We start from the raw sequence: 13,529 nt of genomic DNA on the forward strand, positions 1-13,529 counted from the left end.
AAGGGATAGAATGACACTATTGAAAGAAGAAATAGGCTAACACAATTTTCTTCTTGCAAATGCACGCTTCTCAATAGAGTTGGGTAGATATGCAATTGCGCGGATTTCGTCACGGCATTAAATCCAAGTTGTATTCCAAACAGTGTTGGGCCAACCTGATCTTACCAAATTCTCTGAAATTAATACGACCCCCTAACTCAAAATCTGTGGCAGTTTCACGGAATCGTTGAAAATTCTGTCATATGCCCATGGAAGAATTCTGTGAAATGAACACGGCCCCTTAAGTTAAGGTTGTGGGCTTACATTTCTGTGACACGTGGGACAACAACAGGACGGTTGGGTTTAGGTGAAGAAGAACGGGACATTTCAGTTTAGGAAGAGAAGAACGGGCCAGTTGGGTTTAGGTAGAGAAAAACGGGCCAGTTGGTTTTAGGTAAAGAAGAATTGACCTGTAGGGTTTAGAAAAACGAAGAAGAACGGGGCAGTTGTGTTTAGGTACAGAAGAACGGTCCGGTTTGGTTTAGGTAAAGAAGAACGGGACGGTTTGGTTTAGGTAAAGAAGAACGGGACGGTTGGGTTTAGGTAAAGAAGTACGGGCCGGTCGGGTTTAGGTAAAGAAGCACGGGACAGTTGTGTTTAGGTAAAGAAGAACGGGACGGTTGGTTATATTAAAAGAAGAAAGGGACAGTTGGGTTTAGGTAAAGAAGAACAGGACAGTTGGGTTTAGGTAAAGAAGAACAGGACGGTTGGATTTAGGTATAGAAGAACGGGCCAGTTGGGTTTAGGAAGAGAAGAACGGGCCAGTTGGTTTTAGGTAAAGAAGAATTGACCAGTAGGGTTTAGAAAAAAAAAGAAGAACGGGACAATTGGGTTTAGGTAAAGAAGAACGGGCCGGTTTGGTTTAGGTAAAGAAGAACGGGCCGGTTTGCTTTAGATAAAGAAGAACGGGCCGGTTTGGTTTAGGTAAAGAAGAACGGGCCGGTTTGGTTTAGGGAAAGAAGAACGGGACGGTTTGGTTTAGGTATAGAAGAACGGGACGTCGGGTTTAGGTAAAGAAGAACGGGACGGTTGGGTTTAGGAAAAAAAGAACGGGACGGTTTGGTTTAGGTAAAGAAGAACGGGACGGTTGGTTTCATTAAAAGAAGAATGTGCCGGTTGGTTTTATTAAAAGAAGAACAGGACGGTTGGATTTAGGTAAAGAAGAATGGGCCAGTTGGGTTTAGGAAAAGGTTTAGGAAAAGAAGAACAGATCAGTTGGGTTTAGGTAAAGGAGAACGGGATGGTTGGGCTTAGGAATGGGTTAGGGTTAGCTAGTACAACTACTTTGTTATAGCGACTTCTGAATCAAATAGCTTTTTTAGCTCACTACACTGTTCCCATTGTTCAGTATGCAGAGCACATCTAAATAAATGAAAACCAGTGTTGGGAGTAACTTAATTAAAGTAGTGGATTCCTTTTGCTGTAACGCAATAATATAACGCATTACTATTGAATTTCGGTAATGTTATACCCGTTACAATCTCAGTAACGCAAGGTATACATTTAGTGATTTGATGTTTTTTTAAGAATCCAGCAATCCCACAAAACATTTCTTCCCAGTAAAAACAGACTAAGTATTATTTCCTGTTGCTCTATTCGATGTTTGAGGTGGCTGCAAATAAATTTGGGAGATGGCTCTTATATTACTTTTAACTAAGTATTTTTAAATTCTCCTACTTGCCTATAGTACGTTTAATTAAGTATTTAGTTACATTGCATATTGATCTAAAGTATAGAAAATATTATAAATAATCTATGATTTATTATAGTAGATAATGAGCAGACTATTGATCTGGTGGTTTAAATCACAAACTAGCTGTCAAGTTAATCTTCCGCTGTTATTTTGGCAAAAGTCATTAAAAAAAATATATTATAACTCATTACAATTCAGAGACAGTAATATAACTAATCACTTTCAATGGCAGTAACTAGTAATCTATAATGTATTATAACTTGCCCAACACTGATGACTACACACGGTAGAAAGAAAGAACGAATTCAAGGATCTATACAACTTAAAGCTAAAGGACCGAAACAGAATGATGCGGTTAAGAACAAGTCACGGCCATTGGATAATAGAGTTGAGAGTTTTTCTGCAAATGACAAAAAAAAAAGGTTATCCTTGAAAAGAATCTTTGTCAAGGTTGACCTACCCGGTCAGACAAATGATGAATTAATACAAATCTGCATGACATCAACAAACTTACAAAAAAAATAACTCCTGTGTGACGCTGCTCGGGTTCATCAGCTTCACTTCTCCAAGGCCGAGCCAAGGTACTGACCCTGATTACGTTTACATGACGTGGGAGTTAATAGGATCCTGGGACTGTTGAGCTAAACCATGTCAGGGTAAGAAACAGATCATAGCCAGCGCTGATTACTCCTCATGACTCACTCTTCCCCCCTTTTTTATTTTTTTTTTAGTTCAGTTATATAAGATTAGATCAACTTTGTAACACCCCTAAGAGGAAAAAGAGAATTCCCACTCAGACAACAGAATAAGCTCGATGTAAATAACACTAAGTAGTGCCTTAACCGGACCAAAAAAAGGTGCCAGTACCCTAATATAGCAGTGATCATTGCATTGGTGTTGAATAAATTAAATCATATATTATCATCTTGTAGACGAGGGCTTTTATGGCTGGCTGATTTTATATAACGATGTTTTCCTTGTGTCCTTATGTCTTCTATTTTTAATGTTCCAATTTATTGTGAAGCACTTTTTGATTTTTCTCAGTGAAATTTGCTATATAAATAAACTGTACTTACTAGTTTGGCATAAACATCAGTAATAGGCTCTAGACAATCTATTAGTATTACTATTAATGCCCATTAGAAGTAAGGGTACTCACGTGGACAAAAATCAACTGGGGAGTACTGCCCTATTTTAAGGGTCTAACACTAAGGAGCTCTCCTATCAGTTTGAACATATATTCAAGGTATGATATAAAAAACTAATCTATGTAAAAAAAGTGTAAATGAGTCATCACAGCCAAGCAGTAGTATCAATCTCAGGAGAATATTGGATTCCAATGGTTGTCCTCTTGCCCTGCCCATGGGACCATTCCCCCTACGCACCTTATCTCTAATCTAATTATTTGGATTAGCCATCCTACAGATGGATGAAAGTCTGCCTGTCTGCTGCATACATTTCTTTGTTGCCTCCTTGCATCTCGGTGGCCTGTGTTCTTGCAGATAAAAGAGCAGTCTTGATGCCTAATCACTCACTGTAAGATAAAATCGTCTGCTACTCTTTGAGATGTTCCTCTCAACAACTATAAAAGGGACCGTCACAGTATATGTCCACTTCGACGATTCTGCAAGCATATGTAAAATTATTTCCCTTATAATGTCCAAGAAAAAAAGCTAAGAAGAAGTGACCTTTAACAACGTCACATTACAGATTTGAATGATAGTAATGACATTTAGCGCAAGGCCTCTGAAATGACACCTATGAATCTCCTCTGCTGTTTTTTGATGTCTTTTTGAGTTCGTGAACACTTTGAATGGCTGCTAGATTGGATTCGTTTAAAAAATAAGGACATGCGCATTTTAAAATGCCATTGAGGAGACACAACAGTGGAAACCTGATAGCTAGATGTGGATGATTAAGTCGTGATCCATGGTTAATGAGCGTACTGCAGCGGCGACTCTCTGGTAAACCCCCCGTCAAAGACAGACTAAGCCAAATTGATCCGGAGTGACGTGATTCATTTACTGCATAGGTCCCTCCATCTCTGATCCATACCTCCACTTACCTCATGATCCGACAACTACCGACTTCTATCTCGGTGCTCCAGCTCATGCACAGCCTGATAAAAGACAACGGTTATCCCTCCAACCGCTATTGATTTAGTATTGTTACCCTCCTCACAAAGGCTGCTTGCAGAGTGCTTGCTGTGAGGGAAATGTTAATCAACCCTCGGTCACTCACTGTGATTTTTGGAAGGGAGTCATTTTTTTTTTGGTTTTGAGGGTGATTGTTTTAGCAGGCAGGAGAGAAATTGGCCATGTCTCTTACCCCCGCCTTTGTACCGGCTCTGAATTGGCTGTGGGTTCATTCTAATCACTGCGGCGACAGACAGAAACTGGCTTGTTACGATAATGTGTAAGGATGAGAAATAACGTGGCTGTTTTCACACTTACATGGTGGTAAATGAGTAAAGTGAATGCGACAATACTTTCCAGGCCACATTCCAGCCGTTTAAAGAGCAAATTGCTGACCTCCCTGAATCAAGGCCAGAGAAAAGCACAAAGTAAAAGATTCGCAAAGTTCAATTCAATTCTATTCAATTTTATTTAGAGTGTCAAATCATGACAGGAGTTATCTCAGGACACTTTACAGATAGAGCTTCAATATTATGAAGTAGACTCTTAACCCCCCCCCCCTTAATCCTTGGCTATATAAATGCCCATTGAACAGACTTTATATCCTAAACTTCAGCACATCCCAAACATGTTTGCACATCCTGCTCTAATCCACACAGCCTCTGTTTTAAAAATTGAATAACAATAATAATAATAATAATAAAATTATTTATTAATCCTACAAGGAAAATTACAATTTTTATTTGCTATTATTTAATAGTTATCTTGTATTTGTGTCTGTCTTTGTTTCTTTCATATTCATGTTTAATATGTTTCTGTGTGTACCCACCGCCAAGGCAAGGCCATTTTATTTATCCAGCACATTTAGGCAAACAGTGCAATTCAAAGTGCTTTACATAAAACATTCAAGCACAGTTAAACATTAACAGAAAATTAAAACTAATAAAATACAAAAATATAAATTTATTTAAAAAAAAGGCAACGTCAAAAAGAAAGGTCTTCAGTCCAAGATTTCTGGTGTTGTCTGCTATTTTTAAGGGAAAACCAAAGGCAAACTATACTAATTATAACTAATATAACTATAAATAATAATAGCTAACACTGTGGATAGGTTGTATGGAAATGGTTACTGAATTGGCAATAAATCCTTTTCTGGTTCTGATTGAGCAACTTCTGACTACTTGTTGACAAATAGCAATAAGCAATATGTATGACTAACTGACAATACATGGAATTAAGTTCACATTTGCAAGTTCAGATTTGAAACTTTATAATCTACAGGATTTAAAGTAATCTCCAAGAAGGAATGGTAAATGGTAATTCATTTTTTGACCCAAAATGGTTTGTAGTTTCAATAGTTAACTACATACAGAATGGCAAAAAGGTAATTTAACTACTTAAATCACTATGCAAATATGAATATTGTTTGGCTACAATAGTTGGTCAGGGCTACACCCCCAGCCTCCACCTTCACAGACACAGTATTAGGGACCACTAAGGTCTATCTAATGGAGACTTCAGATTGAGAATTAGGGGACCACTAAGGTCTATATAAAGAGACTTCAGATACAGTATTAGGGGACCACTAAGGTCTATATAAAAGAGACTTCAGATACAGTATTAGGGGACCACTAAGGTCTATATAAAAGAGACTTCCGATACAGTATTAGGGGACCGCTAAGGTCTATATTAAAGAGACTTCAGACACAGTATTAGGGACTACTAAGGTTTATCTAATAGAGACTTCAGATTGAGTATTAGGGGACCACTAAGGTCTATATAAAAGAGACTTCAGATACAGTATTAGGGGACCACTAAGGTCTATATAAAAGCATCCACAGAGCACCATCCTGAAAGTCCTGTCATTTGACTCAGCATAAGTCATGGCAAAATGCAATTTCCTATTCACAATATACTCTGCTGCTCACTCATATGGCATTATAGAATATGATTACTGTTTAAAAACTGTTAATTATATCTGACAAGCTCCAAAGACACTGGCAAATATCAGGAGGTTTTGGCACTGCACATTGACAGGTAATTAATGGCAAAATTGGCGAGCGGGCCAATGAGGAATCCAGGTTGAGAATGTGCTGCCTGTTTATTGGTCCTAAATGAAAAACAATTTATCTAAATCACCACCAGGGAGGGTTCCTGGTTAAAGCTCTGGAAAGAGGCCTAGCATGTCTGTCAGTGACAAATGTGCTGCTGTTTTTCCAATACAAATTGAATTGACGAGAGAAAACAGCCATTTGGGGCACGAAAAAAGCCACGGCCCACAATTCCACCTCACAATCCTTATAGAGGCATGGGATTTGTAGTTTAAGACTAAGATTAAAATGTAAAGCTCTACCAGTCCATGTTTGCATGTGATAAATGAAGTGTAATGTGAATGAGATCATAGTGACACACCCACATGAATATTGCCCCACTCTGCACTTCCCCTCAGCTCTACGGTTTCTTGACTCTCATCAACCTTGTTTTTAGCCTTGAAGGTTTTGGAACTACCACCAACCCCCCTACCACCAACCATCAATCAGCAGATCAGATGGATAGAGTTAGCCTCTAAGGCCTTCAGACTGCCATCTCAAATCCATTTATTTGGCATATCTAGATTGTATCCAGATTGATGTATAGGCAGCATTTTTGCTAATCTCTGACCACTCAAAATCGGATTTTCAAAGTGTCACTCGTGGCCGAGGGTTATGAATGGTGCCGATAATTATGCAGATCAATTAAAAAACCCAGTATCTGTATTCTGAGATAGCGTGAAGTAAGACGGCCTTTATTTACTTCCGCATTGTCAACGGCAGCGCAGCTTTGCTCTGTCTGTTTTTTTCTTTCACAATAAAAGCCCAACTTTAATTTCTCTGAGCATTTTGCTAAAAACTCAACTCGACAAAATAGCTTAATGTTACTCAACGTCAAATCCAGTGCTATGGAGGACAACATGGGCGAGAACAGCAGTACCTTTTGAGACTTTGAGGGCGAAAGGATGGACCTCCGTGGCCAGTGTGTGTTTGGTTGAAACTAATCTTAGAAATGGATGGACAGTTTCCTCTGCAGGTAGTGGAGGCTCAAACAGAGTTACAATTATAGTCTGGCTTAACAGATGTACACTCACCTAAAGGATCATTAGGAACACCGGTTTAATTTCTCATTAATGCAATTGTCTAACTATGTGGTCCTGGTCAAGAAAATCGCTTGAACTCCAAACTGAATGTCAGAATGGGAAAGAAAGGTGATGGTTTCTACAACATTTCTAAAGAATGCTTTCAGCACCTTGTTGAATCAATGCCACGTAGAATTAAGGCAGCTCTGAAGGCGAAAGGGGGTCAAACAGTATTAGTATGGTGTTCCTAAAAATCGTTAAGGTGAGTGTACGTTGCTGTGATAAACCCTGACTAAAGCCTACGTTCCTCCCCTCTCTCCATATCCGCTATTGGGGCTTAATGTTCCCCAGGACCATTTGTTATTGGCCTAAAGAAGTACTATATCTTTCCCCCCCTGACCCAGAATAGATAGGCTTTGTAGCCAGACCATACTGCAGACAAGTGGTCTCTCAATGCAAGACTAAAAGGAGAGTGAATATGAGGACAATAAAGCTTCTCTTTTTTTAACATTTGAAATGATTAAGGCACTTAAAGATTAGAATGTTGTAAAAAAATGTAATTGCCACTAGAGCTACTATACCATATAGCAGCAAATAAAGTTTAAATGAACATTTCTACTGATTTATGTGTAATAATGCAAATGCTTACTTTAACTATTTAGCCTGCAAAATTGGAGAATATTCAGTTAAATGTACTGATAATGCATTTTTTTCAAAGTGAAATAATGTTCACTTAATGTATGTTAGTGTATTCAACAGCATAGTCTGATTCAAAGGACAACTTTGCTAATATATATTACACATCTATTTACACACCTCCTCTTTAGTCAAGGAGGAATCGCTGTGACTATTTTATCTGCTTCCACAAAGACTCTAAATGTTATAGCTTAGCTGAAGGAAATGGGAATTGTGGAATTCCTGTTACTATTGAATTCTGTAATACTTGTGATAGCTCTGGCAGAAATATTCCAAGCATGAAATTAGAGCTTCAACTGCTGTGTTGCTGTTAAATTTGAAATTAGAATGTTTTCTGGGAAGGAGAAATGCTAAGACAGGACATACTAAAGGGCTAGCTGATGAAGAAAACACTGTACTGAGGTTGTCGGTTCAATCCCCAGCCCGACAGGATAAAATGTGGGTGGGGAAAGTGAAAGACCAGTGCTTGTCCCTCCATCATCATTACCACTGGGGAGCCTTTGAGGCCTTTAACCGCCAAGTTGTACTGGGCAGTTTCCAGTTCTGAATGTGATCGACTTACCTGGATTGTACAGCACTTAGCTGTAAGTAGACTTAAAGCTCCATCACTTTTCTGTAAGATATTGGGACAATGTCTTTGTATATTTCTTTTCAACCCCGCCTCTGTTCTTTTTGGTCAGATCTGCTCATCTTGCTGTTAAGAACCTTGATCTCATTTTGGAGAGAAATTATGAAAACTCCAGAGTCTTCACCTCAGAGTGCACAGGACGAGCCACAGAGCCATGGCAACAGAAGCGCCAGAGTCACACTTCATGAAATGAAGAGCTCTTTGCCAAGAATAAGCCTGCCGTGTGCCAAAGAGCCAGGCCTTTTTTTTGTTGACAGTGCTCCTGCCTCTAACATCTCTCTTCTACCTTCTCATCCCCCTATCCCCCCCCCCCCATCCTTTCCTCTCACATCTTCAAAAACAATCCTACACTCCCCTGCATGTGTGCACCCTCTCCTCCTCCTTCCTCTCTCTTCTCAGATTATGGTGTTGACAGATCCAGAGTTTGAGAGCAGCGTGCTCATCAGCTCTGACGAGGGCGCCAGTTACCAGAAGTACCGCCTCGCTTTCTACGTCCTGAGTCTGTTATTCCACCCCACTGAAGAGGACTGGGCCCTAGCCTACAGCCATGATCAGAAGGTCAGGATGCATTTGATGTCATACTTACCTTTCTGTCTCTACCTTTTTTTACATATTCACTGGGGACTGTTGTTTCCATGAAAAATTCCTACATATCTCTATGAAAAGTAGTGCTGTGTAATTCCTATTTTGTTCACTTATTTGTTGCTGTATGCATGACATTAACTGCTGCTGTACTACAGCGTGAAGCACCACGTAGAAGGGAGGCCAGGGTCATCAAACACAACCCTTTTTCTAATCTTAACTAGTGGTTTTGGTGCCTAAACTTAACTGTTGTCGCTGCATAATCTTTGTCGGCTGAACTTAACGGCAGCGGGCCTTGAAAGGACTGTTGCCTTGCCGTGCCCTGTACCCTGTTTTCTCAGCTACATTTAACTGTAAATATCACTAACCTCAAATGTCACGTTCAACACATTCTCACTGCCATCACCATTTGAAACAAAAAAAAGGTGAATGCTTATACAGTTTATAACTTAAAACTTTATTCTTCATATAATGAATTGTACTCTTGCCCTGGAGAATAGGTGCACGTTTGTGTATGTTCAACTGACCTGTTGCACATTCACTAAAATACTAATTCGCTTATCATGTAATTGGAACGATTTGATTGTCTATATTTTACTCATAAGTATTGACAAATTATATGGTTATTTAAAAGAACCTTATTATTATACTTTATCTTGGTTCTTTCATTGGGAAACAGTTGTAGGAAGTGTGTAACAATTCAGAAGGCTTTCATCAGTGAGTGAAATGAGTATTTCCCAGCTCTGATGTTGTTGGACTGAAGGAAATACACACAATGCACCATACTAGTCATTACTGTAAAGGTACTACTAATGCATTTATTGGCCCCGGCTTTATTTGCGACTGGCCCTTTATTTCCTTAACAGAGCAGAGACTCTATTATTATTATTATTATTATTAGAGGCCCGGCTGTCACTGTATCTGAGATAGAACTTTTTTTCAGAAGTAATGGTGTATACTACGTTATCTAAAAAGCCATCAGTGCCTTAAAGTGATTCTCAGCCTCCCATTTTCCTTACTAGGTGTCACCTTCACTGAGCTTTGTCACACCATGTTCACACAATGCTCCGAGATTGTAGCCAGCAATGGTCTGCCATTAAGGTCAATGACTTTGACCGGACAGCCAAAGCCATCAACCTGCATGGGGGGGGCATGATGCAGGAGGCTGACGACTGGTGAACAGCAGTGGCTGTATCAAACCTGTCAACGATAAAGCTTTGCAAAGCTTGTCACCGCATGAGCAAATGTCAGTGTTTTTCTTGGCAGCAAGTAAGATATATTTCAGCAACAGGTGATGTACAAACAGATTCACCTAAAATTCAGAAATAAATGGACCTGTAGATTGTAATATAGCTTATCCTATTTATTTTATACGAGTCAATTATTTTCGACCTTTATTTGTGATAGGACAGCTTATGCAGGAAAGTGGACAGAGAAGGGGAATGACATGCAGCGAAGGGCCACAGAATTGAACCTGCGACCACTGTGTCGAGGACTGAATCTCTGTATATGGGCGTGTTCTCTACTAGGTGAGCTACTCAGGAGCCCTACTTTGTATTATTGTTTAATTATATTGTGTAGATGTTAGGACTATTGCAGCATTTGTGACTTGTTCTTGATGACAGGACATTTGGGGTGAGGTAAGGGGCAGATAGATAGAGTTGGGTTCAAAAGTTTGGGAACCCCAGGTAAAACATAAAAAAAACAAAATAAAATGGTATTAATGTGCACAAAGAAGCCAAGAAAAGATGGAAAAATCTCCAAAAAACAAGAAATTACAGATTAGACATTCGTATAATATGTCACAAAAAGTTAGATTTTATTTCCATCATTTACACTCTCAAAATAACAGAAAAACAAAAAAATGGCATCTGCAACAGTTTGGGCACCCTGCAGAGTTAATACCTTGAACCCCCCCCCCCCCCTTTGGCAAGTATCACAGCTTGGAAACGCTTCTTATAGCCAGCCAAGAGTCTTTGATTCTTGTTTGAGGTATCTTTGCTCATTCTTCTTCCCAAAAGTCTTCCAGTTCTTCGAGATTTCTGGGCTGTCTGTCACGCACTGCTCTTTTAAGGTCTATCCATAGATTTACAATTATGTTAAGGTCTGGAGATTGTGAAGGCCATAACAAAACCTTCAGTTTATGCCTCTTGATGTAATCCACCGTGGATTTTCCGGTGTGTTTAGGATCATTATCCATAAGTAGAGGGCATTTTCTCTTTAACTTCAGCTTTTTCACAGATGGCATCAACGTAGTGCCCAAAATTTGCTGAAATTGTATTGAATCCATTTTTCCTACTACTAGTGAAATGTTCCCTGTGCCACTGGCTGAAATACAACCACAAAGCATGATTGATTCACCCCCATGCTTAACAGTTGGACAGAGGTTCTTTTTATTAAATTCTGTGTCCTTTCTTCTCCAAATGTACCTTTGCTCATTGCAGCCAAAAAGTTCTATTTTAACCTCATTGGTCCACAGAACTTTTCCCACAATGCATCAGGATATTGTTCTTGGTCTTCCAGATCTTTCCTTAACCTCCACTGTTCCTGATGACGGCCGTTTCTTAATTACACTCCAAACAGAGGATATTGGCATCTGAAAAGGCTTTGCTTTCTTCTCATAGCCTTCTCCTGGTTTGTGAGCGTCAACTATTTTCAGTTTTAGTTTTTTGGACAACTGCTTAGAAGAAGCCATGGTGCCGATTGTTGGGGCAAGGTCAGATGAGTCTTGGCATTTAAAACCTTAAGATTGACACCTGGTCTTCCCAGACGATGGTTGAGAACCATCCATGACACTGTCAGGTCTCAGCTTTCCCAAGGGGGGGTGCATGCTGTGCATGCTGTAAACTCTGCAGGGTGCCAACACTTTTGCAGGCGCCATTTTTTTGTTTTCTGTTATTTTGAAAGTGTAAATGATTGAAGTGAAATCTAACTTTTTGTGACATATTATGTGAATGTCTAATCTGACATTTGATGCCTTTTGGAGATTTGTCCATCTTTTCTTGGCTTCGTTTTGCACATTGATACACATTTTTTACCTGGGGTGCCAAAACTTTAGACACAGACACAGGGGGGGGACTAATGGACACAGCAGCAGCACATTAGGAGAGTGGAAATAATCACACGGACGGAAGGCAGACAAAGACCAGGAAGTCAAGTGACCACAAATGAGACAGGACAGTGAGTATAAAAGGCTAGACATCACAGTCATCCTGTGTAGTTTCACATCTCATCTTCACACCTTTTCCTTTTTGAACCCCTACCGGTTGGAAGCGGAATTGTCTCATTGGAACTACAGAGCCGCTACCCAATCTGGAAAACTTTCCAAGTGTGGTTATAGCCATCAGAGGGCCAGAAATGCAGTGCCGTTCACCCTGTTACAAGTTGATGAACCACTGAAAGGATTTTGGAAACATAATCTTAAGGTACAAAAGAATATTTGGTGTTGCTTTAAGCATTCAGTCACGAGAATCAAAAAGATCTAATCTTTCATTGAGCTCCACAATTTTGCTGCTGCTTTTTTAGACTTAACTAATGAGATGAACAAGGCATTCAGGTTCAAGAAGTTCAAACCCCTCTGAGGTCTAAGAAGGAGGAGTTGATAGAGAGAGAGATGCCGTCTGTCTTCATCCAAAATTCTGGGCAAAACAAATTGTGATGGATTGCAATGAGCACAAACTCTCCATCAGTCACGGATGTTATATAATTCCCAAAACTTTCCTAATGTTAATTAAAAACAGCCCTTAGGAGCGTACATTATCTATAAAAATTACAGCGTATACATAACATGAGGTGTGCCCGACTCGCCCATGAAATAGACTCCCAAGATCAATGGTGGTAACAGCTATTGATCTCGCTGATTAAATACGTCTCAGTCATGAAGGTGGAATATACATCAAGCAGCAGAGTAGAAAGTTCAAGAAGGCGGGGGTGGGCTGAGACTTAGATTTGGCAACTCAACAGTGACAAGTAAGTTGGGGGTCAGTGCGTGCAATGAAGATCAGTTATCGCGCGTCATTATTATTTGCGTCATCATGGCGACACCTTGGCACTCAAGGCAAAATGGCTCAGACATGATTATCACTTCTACTAGGGACATTTTCATTCCACTCCTTCATGCGTTATCCACATATGGCAACCATCTCCCGGGGGGGCGGTTGTTTCACACACAGAATATGTTCTTCATCTAGTTAGGGGTTTACACAGATATTACCCCTAACTAGGAGGTTTACACAGATATTACCAGTTGCTTAATTCGACCTGATTTCCCTCGCAGGCCCCGCCACTTCATCTCGACTGTTGTGCCAGCAGCAAGACGCTTTAATATGCTCATTTTCAGCTTTTAACTGGCTAATAGTTTTCAGACTGGGTCACTCTGAATTTAATCAGCGGTTAGTTGGTGCTTAGCCGTGGATGAGTGTAGCCCAAAGGGACGCAACTTTGAGGCAGGAGTGAAAGTCTTTAGTGAGACATCAGAATGCATGTCAAGACAAATAGGCTGGAGGGAATTATTTTGTTGTAATTCTTGATTCTCTTTTATGATTTTTTTTTTTTTAACCTTTCAGGTCAGTCCCCTCCTTGAGTAAATGAAGGTGTTTTTAGAATTTAGAACTCTCAGTGACCTTTCCAGGCTCTTATCTCTTG

General features: G+C 39.8%; 1 protein-coding gene and 1 long non-coding RNA gene across 5 annotated transcripts in view; both read left to right on the forward strand.

The window, feature by feature from the left end:
• sorcs3 (sortilin related VPS10 domain containing receptor 3) overlaps window positions 1–13,529 on the forward strand; it is a 162,345-nt gene that overhangs the window by 39,604 nt on the left and 109,212 nt on the right. Inside the window, exon 3 of the mRNA XM_034893776.1 lies at window positions 8,703–8,861. Within this exon, the coding sequence (XP_034749667.1) occupies window positions 8,703–8,861 (159 nt within the window). The remainder of the gene's footprint in view (window positions 1–8,702; window positions 8,862–13,529) is intronic.
• On the forward strand, window positions 415–1,061 carry LOC117957819. 4 transcript variants are annotated; one of them, XR_004659601.1, is made up of 3 exons: window positions 415–582; window positions 699–814; window positions 877–1,061. It is a non-coding gene; the product is annotated as an uncharacterized LOC117957819 (long non-coding RNA). The 4 variants fall into 4 exon arrangements; XR_004659602.1 differs by having other exon boundaries at window positions 699–727; XR_004659603.1 differs by having other exon boundaries at window positions 415–508; window positions 683–727.

The sequence above is a fragment of the Etheostoma cragini genome, chromosome 2 (assembly GCF_013103735.1).
Source record: "Etheostoma cragini isolate CJK2018 chromosome 2, CSU_Ecrag_1.0, whole genome shotgun sequence".
In the NCBI taxonomy this organism is placed as follows: domain Eukaryota; kingdom Metazoa; phylum Chordata; class Actinopteri; order Perciformes; family Percidae; genus Etheostoma; species Etheostoma cragini.